This window comes from Vanellus vanellus (assembly GCF_965231255.1).
Source record: "Vanellus vanellus genome assembly, chromosome: 4".
Classification (NCBI taxonomy): domain Eukaryota; kingdom Metazoa; phylum Chordata; class Aves; order Charadriiformes; family Charadriidae; genus Vanellus; species Vanellus vanellus.
Genome location: NC_138909.1, coordinates 55,961,261 through 55,978,462, shown reverse-complemented (window position 1 = coordinate 55,978,462; position 17,202 = coordinate 55,961,261). Strand labels below are relative to the sequence as shown.

Genomic DNA, 17,202 nt, shown 5'->3' with positions numbered 1-17,202 from the left:
TTGTTACACAGTATCTTCAATGAAGACAAACCATGTTACGTAATTTTAAGTAACTGCAGAATCACAAATTGATTGAGATTGGACGGGAACTCTTGACCTTACTGAATCCAGCCCCCTTGCTCAAAGCACAGTGCTCTAGTCCTTGTCCAGTTGAGTTTCCAGTATCTCCAAGGATGGAGATTCCACAACCTCTCTGGGCAACCTTTTCCAGTGTTCATCCACACTCATGGTAAAAAAGATTTTATTCTTACATTTAAAGGGAGTTTAATGTATTTCAGTTTGTGCCCATTGCCTCTTTTCTTGTCACTGGGCACTGCCAAGAAGAGTCTGGCTCCATCTTTGCTCCCTCCCATCAGGTATTTATACACACTGATAAGGTTTCCCCTGAGCCTTCTCTTCTCCAGGATGAACAGTCCTGGCTCTCTCAGCTTTGCCCTGTATGGTAGATGCTCCAGTTTCTAGTCATCTTTGTGGCTTTTTGCTCAGCTTACTCAGTATGTCCATGCCTCTCTTGTACTGAGGGGCCACAGTACTGCAGGAGTGTCTCACCAGTGCTGAGTGGGAAGGATCACCTCCCTTGGCCTGCTGGCAATGCTCTTCCTGATGCAGTCTGAGAGACTGTTGGCCACCTTTGCTGCAAGGGCACAATCCTGGCTTACGTTCAATCTGATATCCACCAGAACTGCCGGGGTCTTTTCTGCAAAGCTGCTTTCCAGCCTGTTGGCCTCCAGTATATACTGGTGTGGGGGGTTATTCCTCTCCAGGTGCAGGACTTCCCTTTGTTGAGCTTCATGAGATTCCTGTTTGTCTGTATCTCCACAAGATGTATCACTGATGTAGCAGCCACTCCTCAGTTTTGTATCATCTATGAACTTGCTGTCATCATCCCACGGATCTCTTTCCCATCATCCCAGAAGCTATGAAGTCTGCTGACCTCCATCTGCATCTCTTCACTTGGTGACCCTGATTTTCCACCACCACGAGGCTCCTGCAAGGAAGGAGCCCATCTCCTGCTGTTGCAGCCTCAGTGAGAGACCCCACGTGCCCCAGCAGCCCCAGACCTGCAGAACTGCATCCTCTGCTGGCAGCTGCATCTGAGCTTGAATGGTAGATGCTAGGGGAAGCAGAACATGTAAATATCCTTCACTCCTACAAAAAGAACTCCTTTTTTAGATGCTGAGTCACTTTTTTCTCTTCCTAGTCTCCCTTACTGCCAGACAAGAATGTGATTGAAGTATTCCACTCCTTGAGTGCTTTGTGTTATTTTGAATGTAGATAACTATTCTTATCCTGTGGGGGTTGTTTTCACTTGCATTTGAAATTACATGGCAACAATTTATTGTGGACCAAGGTTCCGCTAAGAGCAGTAAGTCATCATCAAGTGAACGGATGTATTAGCATGTCACCCTGGTATATATCAACCCTCTCTCCTATAAGCACAGTGTCAGCTGTGAACGTACTCTTAGTGTGACTTTCTTTTGACAAAATAGATCTAGCATGGCATGTATTCAGAGGACTTCTTCTGCCAAGGATCATCTCCTTACTGTTTTATTTTTAGAACATTCATTACTGTGGGGTGGAAACACTGTAGATCCATGTGAAAGCGTTAATGGCCAGAAAACCGCCTGCTTCCTGTACTTGTTGCTATGAAGTGTGATCTTCTCAGTTTGGAAACTCCTATGTAAATGCATGTATTTGTCTCAAGATGCTGTTTCCTAGCAAACTGCAAGGCAGTGCGAAATGGACTGCATTTGCTGTGGTTGTCCCTCCTAATCTGTCTGCATAATTTATGGGAACACTTCACAGCACCTTCTGCTGCTAATGGTCTCTGAGTCCTGCAGAAAAGGCTGGTTCTGCCTCCTAATTTTAAGAGCCATGATGGTGGCACTGTTTGTCTCTTTTCTGGATCTATTTTGGATTTATGTCTGGCCAAGGCTTTGGAAGAGCTGCTATAAAAGCAGAAACATCTGCTGGGGCTTTATGTGCTGCTGGCTTGCCAAGTTCAACAGCAGGCCAAACTCCAGCTGATGGGCTCGCCCCCCCCAGGTGTCACTGCCGTTACAGGAGAACGACTGCAAGGGAAATTTGGCTGCTGAAAGCTCTAAACAAAATAAATTTAAAAAAAAAAAAAAAAAGCTCCAGCAATTATAGAAGGCTATTAGGAGATTATGACTGGGGTCATTAGCAAGTAAGAGAAACAAATCCCACTGAAGTGGGGGTGAGCAGCTGAGTTCCCCCAGTTGCCCTGGTTCCTGCAGCACCTCAGGTGTGCCTCCTCCCATCCGGAACTGCAGGCTTTCCCCCTGTGTCCTGCGAACTGCCAGACCAGGTGTCACAGACACAGGGAGGTTTTAAAGGCTGTTGGGAAAACCTGACCTTGTTTAACTGTCTGAATGTTTTCATGACTTCAGACACGTCATGGCAACCTCGTTCATGGGCAGATGTGGGTGAGGCAGGCAGTGTTTTCGACACAGACAATGAACTTCTGTTGCAGGAGAGGAATTGAAAATGATGCCTTAAAATCCCTTGTACAGGCTTTGTTCCTGATGCAATTGTAATAACTTAGAATAATCGTTCCTTTGACACTGGGGACGTGGGAACTGATATCCTGGATGAATTTGTGCTGCATCTGAGCACTGCCCAGCCTCCATCCGTGACATGTACTCGCAGTTTTGGAGAAGCATGCCAGAAAACCCACAACAGACAACTGGGGGACAGTTGATGGGTCTCTAATACCTTCAGCACAAGGCTTGATACCTTCCAGAGTCTGTTTATCTGTATTTGCTTACTGCTTAGGATATTTTCATTCTTTATAAAAATGTCCGGTTACTCCCTTAGTTCTGCCAAGCATTTGTCTTCAGGTGCAGGGTACCACAGTCAAATTACTGACAAAACATTGACTTCATTTACCTTTTTATAAAGTGCTACAACCTGGCCATATAATTCACTCCCCCTCCCACCTCCCCCAACGCACTCATAAAGTTGAGGTCAGCACTTCAGCAGCAAAAGCAAAAACTTCTACAAATGGAGTTAAAGAAGAGTTCCACTCACTGAAAAGTAAGTAGCTGACTGTTATAGTTGGCAGAGCCCATTACTAGAGAAATACATAATCGCATGTGAATGTGCACATACAGTTTATTAAATTATTATCAGTTCTTTTTTTAATTTTGTAAATGTTCTTGTTGCAGCCGGATCTATCCAGCGATGAGAAAACTTACTGTTCTGGTTAGAAAGCACAAGGCCAAATTCTCTCTTCTCATACATCCCAACATCCTTCTATCCTTCCAAGGACCTGCCTGACTGAGAATATAGTTGTTTCAGAAATATCTCAGTTGTGTTTAGTGGTTTAAATAAAAAGCCTGGGCTGTGGGAAATACCTAGCATTTTTCCATGGTGGAGAACTTTAATGTTCCTTGCAAACCTCCAGAAAATGTTTTTAACCATCCCCTTCCCCCAAACAACACAAGTATGTGAGATGAGAAATTTTCCTTTGTAATTACTCATTTCCAATCAGAGCACTCACAAAAGAGGAATCCTACTGGAAGTGATATAAGATGTTTCCACTTTTGACAATGTAGTTAGTAAGCATAAGTTTGGAAAATGGCATTTTAGCACCAAAGGCTTTTCTTTGGTTGTTTTTTTTTTTTTTCCTACCTAAATTTTCAACACACCTTTTTTTCAAAGGTTGGTGTTTGTTCAAATCAGTTGGAAGGAAGTTGCCACTATATAAGAGGTGAAGTGTTCATTTCTTTTGTAGGTAGTAATTAAATAGTTAAGTGAAACCACTGTTTTTTTTTTTTTCCAACACAGTACTTTCAGAAATAATAAATTCAGCTCATGAAGGAAAACCTTTTTAATAAGAAAATATACACCTAACAGTAAAATTCTTCCTGTACTCTAATCCAGCTAGCATTTTTATGGTACAACCCCCCTCAAATTAATATTAATAATTTTTGTAGTACTGTGTGAGTTATCAGTTCTGGTATTTTATTTATGTTTCTAATATGCCAGAGCTGTCTCTCTGTAGCAAACCCCTCAAATGCTCCATTCCTTGCTGAGACCTACTAATGCAATGCTAGATTTGCAGCTGCTGTAACTAAATCTACACAAGACTGTTTCTTAGGATAAATGCTTGCAAACTAACGGTTAGTTACATGACATGTTGAATTCAATGAAGAAAGTGTGGTAAGAATTGGTCTTTCCCCATTTCCCCCAATTTCATTCTCGTTTTCTACTCCCTTATTTAGGTCACTGCAACTGTTTGTGGGGCTGAGTTGTAACCAGGATTACTGAAATGATCCTGGTTAAAAGCAAGTCTTCAAAAACATTAATTTGAACGTGGATAATTTCAGTCATTTTGTTTTTAACAAGCGCAAATGCCTGAACGATGGTGGGGAGTTTTTAAGGTACCCCCAGGCCTGGCTGTGTCTGGCACCTGCCCCAGCCCTGCCTGGGTTGCAAAGCTAAGAAGGAAAAAATAACACAGAGCTTTTACTTTTTAAAGAAGTAAGATGTAACCCTGTGTTCCTGGCAGTGTCTTGTCTGCTTTGTCACTGTGACACTCCTTGTTTCATGGTTGAAGGGATTCATCACAAATATCTGTGTACTGCAAGCGTGGCTACAGGCTGTACCTTCCAGGCCGTGCCGTCAGCGAGTGCTGTGTGTTAGTGATGGAAATAATGCACCGAGGCAGTAGTTTCAGAATAGGTGTCCTACCTAAACTAACAGTTTCTGGGAGAAAAGGTGATGGCTGCAGCCAATCGAAGCTAATGCGATGTTTTGCGGGCCTGTAAAATATGAAGTCTAATTATTGGAGCTGTGCAGCAAAGTAATGAAGAGCTTGAAAATATAACTGATAAGCAGCGTGATTATAGGCTAATGAGCAGGATGTTTGTGGTATATTGAAGGGCTAATGAAGGGCTGCAGAAGATAACTGTGGTGGTGTACAGTGAGACTATGCAGAGTAGGAATATTTGAATAAAGCACTGAAAGATATGCAGTATATACTACAGACACAGTGCTGATAACTACTGGAGTTAAAGTGCGTATGTGTTTATATTGTACAGATTAAGTAATTAACCAAAACCCGTACACTGTAAGTGCATGACATAAGATACCAGTAAGGGAAAACATGATACCATACATAAGTACGTATTATATAGCTTGAATTTCTGCACCAGGTAACCCACCTATCTGTACACACAGCTGTTTATCACCTTCCATGTTCCCTCATAAGAAAATAAGTATGGTTGCTGTACTGTGCAAAGCATTGTGTCCAGACAGCTCTGAGACTGGATAATTCCTGGAAAACGAGGACTTCAAAACACTTTCTGCAAAAGCAGTTGCAACATCAGGATAGAAAGTTGTAGCCTGGCATGCCAGTATGGGGCACAGTCAGCCCAGGTACTGTGCAGCATCGGGGGAGCCCATTGTCAACTCCTCAGAGGAGAAGGCAACATGCAGCATCATTTAGCATTTGTCTTCTGTGATTTTTCAGTACGTTGCAATATAAGGCCGTGTCCTATTCCTCACTGTGAAGGTATTAACTGTAGTTCCTGAGGAAGGATCTCACTCCCTAAGGTCACCTAGCAGGGTAATTCTTGCTTTTATTGTCAGCTACAGAGGACTGGTTTTCCTGCTCAATGCAGCCAGTTGAATTGGGTATATTTAATGCAATGAATAAAAGTCCAGGTCTAGAATTTGTGACTTTTTGATCCTCCTTGAGTTCTCACTCGATATGAATGTGGCTGTTCAGTGTTTTGGTTTCATTTGGATTTTTTTCTGTAGTTTTTTTTTAAAGTCAGTATTTTACAATCAAGTATATTTAGAGACCACTAAAAAGCCACCAAGAAGGGCTGCCTGTCCTATGTTTTCCTCCCATGTCGCGACCAAGACTGTAGGACTCTTCATGTGCACATAATACCTATGGGAAGGAATCTCTATAACTGTATAAATGCAGAGTTGCACCATGTTCTGTACTCATCAGAGCATTACAGAGCAGGTCACTTCAGCTAAAAATGTTGTTGTGATAATCCACAGTTCTTAAAAATATCTATATTATCAGCATATGTGTTCAATATATGTTATCAGTAATGGACTGGTAAGTAAAAACAGGATACATTCGTCTTTGTAGTGCTTTTGGAAAAAAAGGTAAACTCTGTATTGCCTAAACATGGAGTTGCTAAACTGTTTATCTGTTAGCTATTGCCTATGCCATCGATTCTTTAGTGTAAAACTGGATTAAGGAAGACAAACTTCTCTGTGTCTGGTTTTGAGAGGAAAAATAGGTAACTTCAAAAAGGCTCAATTTTTCTGGAAAGCAGAGAGAGAGGTATTTTCAGAAAGTACTCTAGCAGAGCTCGTAGCTGATGAGTAATCTGTTAATTGGATTGCTAGGAGTCATACTCTTCTACAGCCTTTGAAGAAACTTCCATCTGCACGAATTCCTCAATACATGAGTCGGGTATTGGAACCCAACGTTGCAGTGTGTACTTCTACTCTGAAGAAAGGCTTTTGGGGTTTTGGAGGTATTTTGTTCCTGTTTAAAAAGATTTTATGAGGTTAACAAAAGTCTCTGCAATTTCCACATTGTACGTGTAAGAGCCTTGTGCTGTTTAAGTAAAGAAGAAACGTTAGTGTACCACTTCTTTAATGATATTCTTCTGGTTACTTCCCTTTCAGTAGGTTTGTTCTGGCATTTATTGTTGGAACTTCTGATGTATCTGTCTTAGATACTCCATCAGCCAGTTCTTCGTTGCTCTACTGTCCTATAGATATCTATTTTCCTTGCAGACACTTGAGGTATAGGAGGTAGTGTTGTCTCTATTTTTCATGTGAGGGACCAGAACACAAAGGAAATCCTGGCGTTAGACATAAGTCTGTGATAGAGCAAGCACCTGAATTAATTTCTCTTGCACTTTAAAGTTCATTGTGTAAATACTGGATTGTTCTTCTGACCAAAATGAGGTGAAGGTGAGAAGACATTTGCAATACAGCCTGGAGAAGTGGGAAGAAGTCCTGTGGGTGTTATCCACAGATATACTCTGCCTTGATTCTGTAATGTGCATCTCAGTTGAATTTTTTTTTTTTCAACAATTTATCAATAATCTAAACCAGCAGCTCTTTAGTATGTTTGTTTGTTTGTTTGTTTTCAAAAGCTTTCTTTTTGTTTTGCTAGCTAAGTAATCCATGAGTCATTTGAAATCTCTTCATTGTTCTCTTCTAGGATTTTCAGTTAATAGGGCTTGTACAGGTTGACTTATTTGGCTAGAATGGAGCTTGAGTTAATCTTCAAGAAGAAAAGGTAGAGGAAATCCATTGAACATGTGTTTTAAGTGTTCTGACCATTCTCTTTCCCGTGCATCTCTTCAATTCATTAAAAATAAAAAACACCTGGGAAGGAAGAATTTGCAGTTGACATTTTCTTTGAGTATTAAATTTGACTTGGGCATGCAATTTTCATCTCTCTGAAAATTTTCATTAACATCTTACTATCTACATTTTAATGTTTCTTATATATATTTTTAATATATACTTGTAAATATAATCTGGAAAAATAACAATGAGCAATACTGAATCATAGGTGTGAGTCATCAGTGGAGAGCTGTATAACGATAGTGAAGTTTAGACAGGCAAACATTTGGTTCTTGTCTCTTTTGGTATCTGTTAAATTTCTTCTTCTTTCTCAATATTTCTGTTGGCAGGTGTCCAGACTCAGCATTTAGGTATAGTTCCAAATTATGTTAGGCATAAATTTATTTTAGCTCAAATGTAAAAAGTTACATTTTTAAGGAGGAGAGCCAAATTTCCTCAGAGTTTAGGGGCTTTGGAAGTTTTGTTTCATCAGGGTACCTTTCTGTACCACTTGGAAGTTTTCCCAACTGTCGTTTGAGCTCACAGTATTAAAACAAACTAAAAAGACATAATTCTGTCTGTGCTGTAGTATCATCCTTTGATTTTGATGATTATGTCAATATGCCGTTGTTACAGCAACAAATGATTTTTCCTTAAAGAAGAATGGCACATATTTCAGCAGATGTACACACTTTCAAAGAAGCTATTACCCAGCCACAGCCCAAGCAGGTTGTGCGATGTCTGTATCAGTACATGAGTAATCATGTTGTTCCAACATCCAACGGTCCTACTGCTTTTGAATGGCCCATCACCTGAGTACTGGAAGATGTGTTTCCTACGAGTCCTCCACTGAGTTTTGCTCTACTAAAAAACGCCTATACAATCTGTAGCCTGTAGTGCCCAGGTGGATCATCAGCAGCAGGAAGCAGCCTGTGGATAGCTTGCTGTATCCCCTGGAACGTCTCACAGAAAGCCAAAATACTCACTAACTGCATCCAGGTCACTCATAACTGCAGGTCAGGCCCATTTTAAGAAATCATACTTTACACTTGCTCTGGTTTATGGTGTTCTGCTGCTGTGCTACCACTGCAAATAAACCATGCTATAGAAGGATGTTTTACTCTTCTTATCAGATACTTGTGTATCCTCTTTCCATTATACCTTGAAATATCTTTTCATGAATTTTTAGGGAGGAAAGGTAATATATATCCTGATAAACACAGATGGTTTATTTGTGGTTTGTTTTTTGTTGTTGTTTGTTTTTTTTTTCCCTCTCCTTAACACTTTCAACACAGCACAGGTTTGGTTTTTAACACACACAAAAAATCTCTTTATGAGTAGAAGAGCACAAAGGGCTCCTCCTCTCCTGAATTTGCTATAAAACACATTTTGTGCTTCTTCTTAATATATTCTTGACAACGGCATGCTCTGAGATCCCAGAATTCATCCTTCCCAGCCCTGTCTGTAGCCCAGTAGTACAATTACAGGGAATTCTGTTCTAGCTGTGTGCTACAAAATGTTAATTCTTTATAGACGCAGAGTCAGGAACTTGGAATTTATATCTCAAGTAAAAAAATTGTAGTGACCTCTTTTCTCTGGATTCTAGCAGAATTGGAAAACCAATTATTTTGGGCAGTGCTTCCCTTGAATGATGTCCTTGAACTATGTCCTCTTGTATGTAAATGTCTCAAAGAGTAGCTGACATTCCTGGGCTCCCTCAAGGCTGGATTATAGTAAAAGAGTTTTGGGAGTCTGAATAGATTTCTCCATAGAGCCACAGATCTTCTGCCAATCCAGGTCTTCCTGCTTAGACATGGTGTACCTTTATGGATCTGCATTAGCCTGTTGTCTCAGATTGGAATTTTTATTTTTTTTTGCCTTAAGATAGCTAATTTTTACCAGAAAAGAAAAGATTTTTGACTATATATGTTTTCTACCTTTGTCTGAAAATATCCTAGTTACCTTAGTGCATTCTTTTTGTTACAACTTTTTTCTTGTAGTACTTTTTATAAGTCATGAGAATTAGAAGAGGAAATTTTGGACTGGAACATTTTATCTTTGAAATGGCTTATCTTCTCTGGGCTTCCTGCCTGTACTCTTTTCATACCTTGATATAGTTGCAGCCACCGTCCCTCCTGCAGTGTCACTCTTCAGTGGTCCCATTGTATTAATTCTGGAGCTGCCTCCTCTAAGTAAACTGGGTCATCTTTAAGGTTCAGAGAATTATTTCAGGATGTTAATAGTGGGCAAGCCACTGACCTGATGGTCCGTCCTCAAAGAGAATACAGTAAGTTCTGTTTCCATCATACATACTTGTTCTGAATGATTTCATTACATCTGGCTGAAGTCAGTATTTTAGTCTTTGTTTTAATTTCTTTTCTGTCAAACACCTCTGGCAAATTAGGTTTAGCAGTGTCCGTCGTATTCCCCTTAGAATTGTAATTAGCTTGGTGCTGAATATCCAGTGCAGTGCAATTATATGTATTTGATTTCTACACAATTATTTGTCAAAACTGAATTGCTATGATTCCATTAACTTTTGTAATGCATTGTTGTATATTTGCAGGTGAAGCAACATTATGGGGGGAAAAAAAACCAGATCAAATCCATTCAGATGTCAGTATAAAATAGGTAAACTCTTAACTTCAGGCTGAGTGTGGTCTGTGTGTCATAGGCTTCTGCCCAGTCACTTTTTGACTGGTAGAGAGGGAAGAAAAACAAGGTGAATATGAACGCTTCTTTATTTGGTGTCCCTTAGGACCTGATCCAGGCATGTAATTCTGTGCCCAGTATGCTTGGTGAGGCCAAAGATACAGAAAGCTGCTTCATGACCACAGCTGAAAGTTCTTGTGTCACATGGAAAGCTGGATGTGTGAAAGCAAGGTAGCCGCCTCTGGCTTTGTACCACATGACTTAAGTGACATCCTTGACAGGGCTGGGACATGGGTGGGCACAGGGTGAGCACACAATGCTCCAGGCACCACCCCTCGAGGACCTTTCTGTCTCAGGCGGGTTGGAGGAGACCTCAGGCTGTGAGCCACCTGTCAAGGTGTACACACTCAGCCAGGGATTTGGCTTATCACTTTTCTCTCTTGCTGTACTCAGTCATGTTCCTACGAATTTCAGCAGTGACTCCCCTGGGCAAAGAGTGTGAGACAACAGAGCCCACCGGAGAGCAATGAACATGGTAGAATAGGGCTATAGGGCAGAAATCACTGCATAAGCAGTCCACAGTGCCACACCGGGGACGGAGGTCTCATCCTGGTTCTCTTGGACATGAGAGCTGTTGCATGTTCCCAATTGTTCAAATAATGAAAAGGTACTGGGCAGGGCACCTTCATCTCTGTTTGTTAAAGGAGATTGTTATTTCAGTGAAAAAAGGGAGTATAAATTGGAAGTTCTCCCACCAACCACCTGTCTTAGGGAGGGCTTCTTGGTGAAGAAGGGAGAGTTGTCTTAAACGTGTCCAAGTCCCCTTCCAAATGCAAAATGAAAAACTGTAAATATGGAGAGACCATATGGTGCAAGTTGATCCTATATAGAACAAACGAGGCTTCATCCAAAGTGATTTGATTTTGGATGTGACTTGCTTTAAGTTTCACTAACTAACGTTTTCCTATATTAACATTTTACTTGTGTGTTCTTTTCATACTAGACATTGCTGATACAGGTGCAAGGCACGGATGCCATTTTTCACTGTAGTTTTATCAGAAGTATGAAACAATTTCTGCTGAGTGCCCACATTTGAAATATTCACAGATTCGTGCATATGACGTACTGATGATCAAGTCCTGACTTTGTTTTTATTCATTCGAAATTTAGTGATCCTCTTAAAAAGAGCCGGAGGAGTGGATAGATACCTTTATCAAGTATGAATTCTGGTAGAGGTCCATTGCGAACCTTCCAGATCACGGGCCAAATCATTCCCTTATGCAACACCAGGCTCTGAAGTTAGGTCTTCTATTTCTGCATAGCTGAGGAAGTGCTGTTAGTACTTGCCAATAGCCTTTGCTCTGCTTAGCTTTTTTTTTCCCACCTTGCGGGTGGTTATGGAAAGGTGTACGTGTTGTGCTTCTGTAACTGCACCGTGCAGTGTCAGGATGAAAACTAACATTGCACAGAACTGCAAAATACAGACGGAACTAGCCATGTTCTTTCAAATCTAGAAAAATGTTCTCAGTAGTGGTAGGTTTCTTTTAGTTTCTTTGAGCTAATGAGCACTGAAAAGAACAAAAGGATGGCAGAGAAGCATTGAAAAGGGATAGTTACTATTACAAAGCGGGTTTTTTTTTGCAGAGTTTTGATGCTGAAGCTTTTAGAAGAGAGCACTTAGACCTGTTTGATTTCTTTCAGGTCCTCAGATTTTGGGACGTTGTACACAAAGTTGAATCTGCAGCCTGGGATTTCCACAGTTATTGACAATTTCTACATCTGTCCCACCAACAAAAAAAAGGTATGTGGCAAAAAAAAAGATGTTTTGTGGTGCAGCTGAGACTATAATTATGTGAAGTGTGTTTTACAGGTTTTCAAAATATAGGGGAGTGGATTTCACAAAGTTGCAGGTCACCTTAGATCAATTTGTGACAAATGGAAGTGGGATATTTATTCTTGCTGAATAATATAGAAAGGGAGATATGCCTTGATGGAGTATGAAAACTTTTGAGGCCATTGACTGCTGGAAATGGAACTTCCATGGAGCTTTCCACAGTAATGGAAAAACAACTCCCGTAGGTTTCCACAGATGCACCTAAATTCTGGGACTAGTGTTCAACCTCTTCAACCTTTATGCACAATTTCAAAGTCCCTTGCACGTTCTGTAATATAAAGCCTAGGGATTGGGCAGGCTGTCATTGAGAATGATGTTTATCCTGTGTAAAACCTTAATTAAAAAATAAAAAACCCTCCCCTTGAAACTCTTTCTCAAAAAATGTTCCTGCATCATATACTTAACCAAAAAGCTTTTCATGGAGCCTAGGAAGATTAAGTGGACTTTTTAAGTGAGAACGAAATTGACCCATTGAGTGTATTTACAATGGATGTTATATTAGAAGCAACAGGAAGAGCGATTATGGGGAAAAAACCCAATAACAACCCTTCTATGTCTGCAAAATGCCCGTGATTTAAACAGCAAGAATTGTGGAATACATTGTGAATAACACAAGCACAGTAGGTCTTTCATGAAATAAGAATTTTCTCTTGATAAGAGCCTTTTAACTCCAGTGTAATACAGAAGCATTGATTTCATGCAGAGGCCACTGATTGGAAGGACAATGTTAGTTGTGTTTATCTGTCTGTTCTGCTTAATCAAAAATCAGTGGAACTCAGCGAGGCTCCCTGGATGATTAAGTACATATTTTATTTCTCTTGCAATTGTCACTGGAGGTTTTGCACCCAAGCTATGTTATTCCTGAGCTTGGTAATACATTTTCAATCTGCTGCAAAGTCAGAAATTATTTGTTTCTTGAAGTGGAACTACCACCAAGCACAAAGTTTCGACAGACTCTGTGTCTCAGAGATAAGATCTACTGGTGATTTCAAGTCCAAAAGAATAATAAAAAAAAAAATCCTCAGTCATTTCAGCTTTGGGAATAAAAGCTAAAAGTAAGAGACAGATGAGAGCTCTGTGGAGGATTTTTCCCAGCTCACCCAGCTAAAGCATAAAAGCCTGCATAAGCACAGGGGGGTTTAGTGACAATGTGCTTGTGCCAGTTGTCGGGCAAAGTAAACAGAGGTAAGATCACTCCTGAATTTCAAGCCTGAAGAACACACCAATGTTCACAAAAAATCTCGTGTTAACCCTATTGTAGAAAAATCTATGTTCTGCTCAAGACAATTTGAAATTCTTGGAGATACAAAGCCTTCATTGTAAACTAATATCATATTGGAATCCATTTGTTATAGAAAGTCTCTTTGGTTAGCCATTAAATACTCTGGTTTTATGCTGAGATTTCCTTCTGCAAAGATGTTGTTTGATAGTATACAAACAACAAAACCAGCAGAGAAGAATGGATTTCTAGGGCCCGTAAACAATGCCAGAGACATATTTCTACATGCAAATATACATACATACACGGTACCAAAATGGTGAAAGCATTTGAAGCTAAATTCTGTAGCCAACAGCATCAAACTGGTCTTGGAGGTGTTGCAGTCACATGTGGCAGGTAAGGGGGAAGTCTCCATCTCATAAGAACTTTGTCAGTCATAATGGCAACTTTTCTGGTGTTGGACATTTGATTAGGTTACTAATGAAGATGATCAGCTGATTTCACAAAAGCTATTTAGAAAGATGGAAGAAAACGTCTCCCTGCCCATCCGTTTCAGCTGAATTGCGGTAAGGTGGGACAGAACATTTAGAGCTGTGACTTTCTTTTCAGAGCCGAGCAAAAGTCTCAGGCTTTCATTCGTTCCTGGTGCTACTAGACTTCATTTCAGATCATTATGGTTTGGGGTTTTGTCAATCAGTTCACATCTTTTGAAATGTGCTGAAAATGGAAACTGTGCTGGAGTGCTGACTGTGCGTAGTGGAACTGAGCATGTACTTTAACGCGAAGTAAATCCCATGCTACCACTTAGCATTTAGAGTCTGGGAATATCCACAAAAGCAGAGATAAAAGACATTGATGGGTAATTTTTGAATACTTTGCACATTAAGCGTTATTGTATGCTTTCATTCTGTTTACCCATTGTAGACCTCATCTGTGGAAGAACTGATACTGCAAATTTAATGCTTATCATTTCCACCTCAATGTCATCAGAGCATTAACCTCACCTGGTTTTAGCTCTGTGCAATTTAGGTGCCTAGTCAAGCCCTCTCCCTCTGAAGTCAGTGGAGAAATGTGGGTACCTCCAGGCAGTTCATCCTATTAAATTCATAGTTCTTTGTAATTGTGAGAGTAAGACTGAATGAGCTTGTGGACGTTTCTATAAATGACTTTGTGACTCTTGTGGGTCTGAACAAAGTCTCAACCCACTGCAGCTTCCTACAAAGACGTACAAAGAGATAGAAGACGATTTTCGGTTTGGAATGCAGCTAGATAAAATATTTGCTAGAAGACTCCGGTCTAGTTCTTGGACTGACATTTCTTCAGTTTATCTCTACTGGTATACCAACTCCTGGAGTGACTTTCACCCAACATGCCTCAACTCTGTGAGTTATACCATTCAGACCAATGGACATATAAGTGAGCTTTATATGGCAAATGGGAAATTGTATTGGAAATTTCAGTCCCTATGAATTGCTCTAGTTTGCATTTTCTTAAGATGGATTGAAAATGAAAAATACTTTATGCATCTTATCTTCCCTACCCCATTGTTTAAGAAGTTAAAATTCCACAGAATTACAATGTTGTTCATGAAGAAGTGCGTTAGCAGATGTAGAGGGTACAGCAGCAGCCTTTTCACGTAGTGCTCCATGGAAGCGAGATTGTATAAAAAAGAACAAAATTACAAGGTAAACTTACAGGAATGCTGGGGAATTTGAACTAGCTGGTGGAAGCAATTTATAAACCCTACAAAATCCATGCAAAGAAGTGGCAGATTCCTTTACTCTCTTACCCTTCTATGAACGAGTTGCGATGAGTGCTGTTCATGGGTCTAAGAGATGAATCAGGACGGAGTTGTATCAAGGTCATATCTACACAATCGTTTGACGATTGAGGTAAATTCACTCAGTCTGGGTCTTTTTCTGGCTGAACGCAGCAGAACTCCGATGCAGAAATTGTGTTGCTGCGGCTACCACAGGACTCAAGCTATGAAACCCAGTTTTGACAAGAAATGATGACAAACCTCTGAGAGTAGAGCTTTAGAGGGCTCTGTGTATTGCTTTGAATGAGCCTTTCTGATGAAATCCTGGGATGGAGGCTTGAACTGTGGCTGTGTTGTTTGTAATTTAGAGCTGAATTGCAGCCAGCCAGCAGCACAAGTAGACGACATTCGCACCTACCCGCAAAAGACCCTGTAGGCTCCCTGTAAACCTATGAAACAAAATGAAACAACAGAGTAATAGATGAGGTAACACTGTAATTAAGAGTTCACACTTCCTGAGGATGCATTAATATTTGCTTTGCATTCTGGCTGTTTTTACTATTGTATAAACCTGCAACCAGAGACACTGAAACTCTTTGACACGGTTTTGGAAAGTTGTAGAGTAATGAAGGTGAGTTCTCCTATGTAAGCCCTCTGATGCTAACTTCTCTATTTGAAGCACTTTTTCGTTGATCTGTGAAATAAAATAACCTTACTCTATGCAGGCCTTGAAGTGCTGTGCATTGACAAGGGATGTTCCTGCACTTTAAACAATGGAAGTTGCATAATTATTTCCTTTAAAGTAATTACTCTATGCCAATAGCATCAAATAGGGCAGGGATTCTATAATGTACCATGTGGGGGAAATAATTTGATTTGTATCCTCTGTGTTCCAAAACAGCATTATAATTGTGATTTGGAAGTGATGCAAATGATTCTTGGAGTATGGGATTATGCTTTCCATAGTGTCAATCTGGAGTCAGCTAAACAAAGTAAATTCTTTCTACAAAGACAAAAGTTAGCAGAATTCAGCTTCGCTAAGCTAAATTATTGACAAAATATTGCTGGGGAGGAGTTGGGTGAACACACTGATCTTTTCCCACATTCAGCGCAAGGTTAATTTTCATTGGTGCTAATGCAACTGGTGCATACATCCTTCTGTTTATTTGCTTCTGGAAAAGAGGCAGCTGAGCAGTGTATATATAGGCTTTTCATATTAAGAGAAAATAAATGTCGATTGTGCATACACTGACTTATTAGTTAGATGGGTTGAGCACTTCCATTTCCCAGCTGTCACAATAACCAATAGCTGCATGTTTTTCCAACCTCAAAAGCAAGGCAACAAACGTATATTCTTGCTTGACAAACCACGCGGAACACTTAAGATAGTAATAAGGATATAGGCTATCCTGTACAAGATTTTAACTCCCGATACTTTAAAGTAGTATAAATTACACATGATCTCCAAAGGGTATTTGCCACAGCTATAAAAGCATTTCCCGAGATGCAACTGGCTTGAGCAATGTTTGTAAGCACTTACAGGTAAATGCAGTCCTACAGCATTTTGACATTTGTCTTTCAGAGCAAAACAATTGTTAGTGGAAGCTGTCAAAATATAGTATGACTACATTTACTTGTAAGGAATAATTCTACTCAAGTATCAATTTCCTTAGAGACCATACCAGAACGTCTGCAAATATAGAGAGCAGAATTATCTTACACTTTTATTAGTAGAAGTTGTCAACTGCAGAATATTCCTTGCAATAACCTGAGTAGTTACTTCAGGAAGGTTTCACTGTGAAACTGTAGAATATGAGTCCGTATGTTGTGATGCATCATCTCTTTACCATGATGTATTCTTTCCTTATAAGCAGTGTCACCATTCAGTTTTATTCTAGTGATGCACCACCAGAGCTCTGATGTAACCTGACGGCATCATTTTGCTGAAGATTTCTGTCTGGGACTGTTCAATTCATCATCAGATTTTCCAAATGCTTCCAGACGTATGCTCAGTAATTTATTTTTTTTTTCACTCATAATTTGCTAGTAAGTGGATTGTCCTATGCAGAAATCCCAGATTTTATTGACACACACAGCTGATGAGCAGTTGCCTGGTTGACAGCCAGGAAGCTATTAAATACAAGTGGAACTCAATAGGTTAAAACAGTCAGAGCTTTCACTGAGCTGTTAGCTGGCAGTCACCATCCATGGCAGAGGTTCATGTAGCACCACCAAAACCAAACCATACAGGCGGAAGAACTGATGAATGCTGTTTGATGGGGTGTGAGTATGTATATGTGGAAAAAGTAAGATAAATCTCTGAGA

The 17,202-nt window shown here is 40.1% G+C and overlaps 1 protein-coding gene across 1 annotated transcript in view; it reads left to right on the top strand.

The window, feature by feature from the left end:
- The window catches only part of SORCS2 (sortilin related VPS10 domain containing receptor 2), a gene marked incomplete at both ends in the record, with an annotated part of 571,047 nt that overhangs the window by 318,064 nt on the left and 235,781 nt on the right, over positions 1-17,202 (top strand). Inside the window, one exon of the mRNA XM_082482792.1 lies at positions 11,707-11,806. Within this exon, the coding sequence (XP_082338918.1) occupies positions 11,707-11,806 (100 nt within the window). The remainder of the gene's footprint in view (positions 1-11,706; positions 11,807-17,202) is intronic.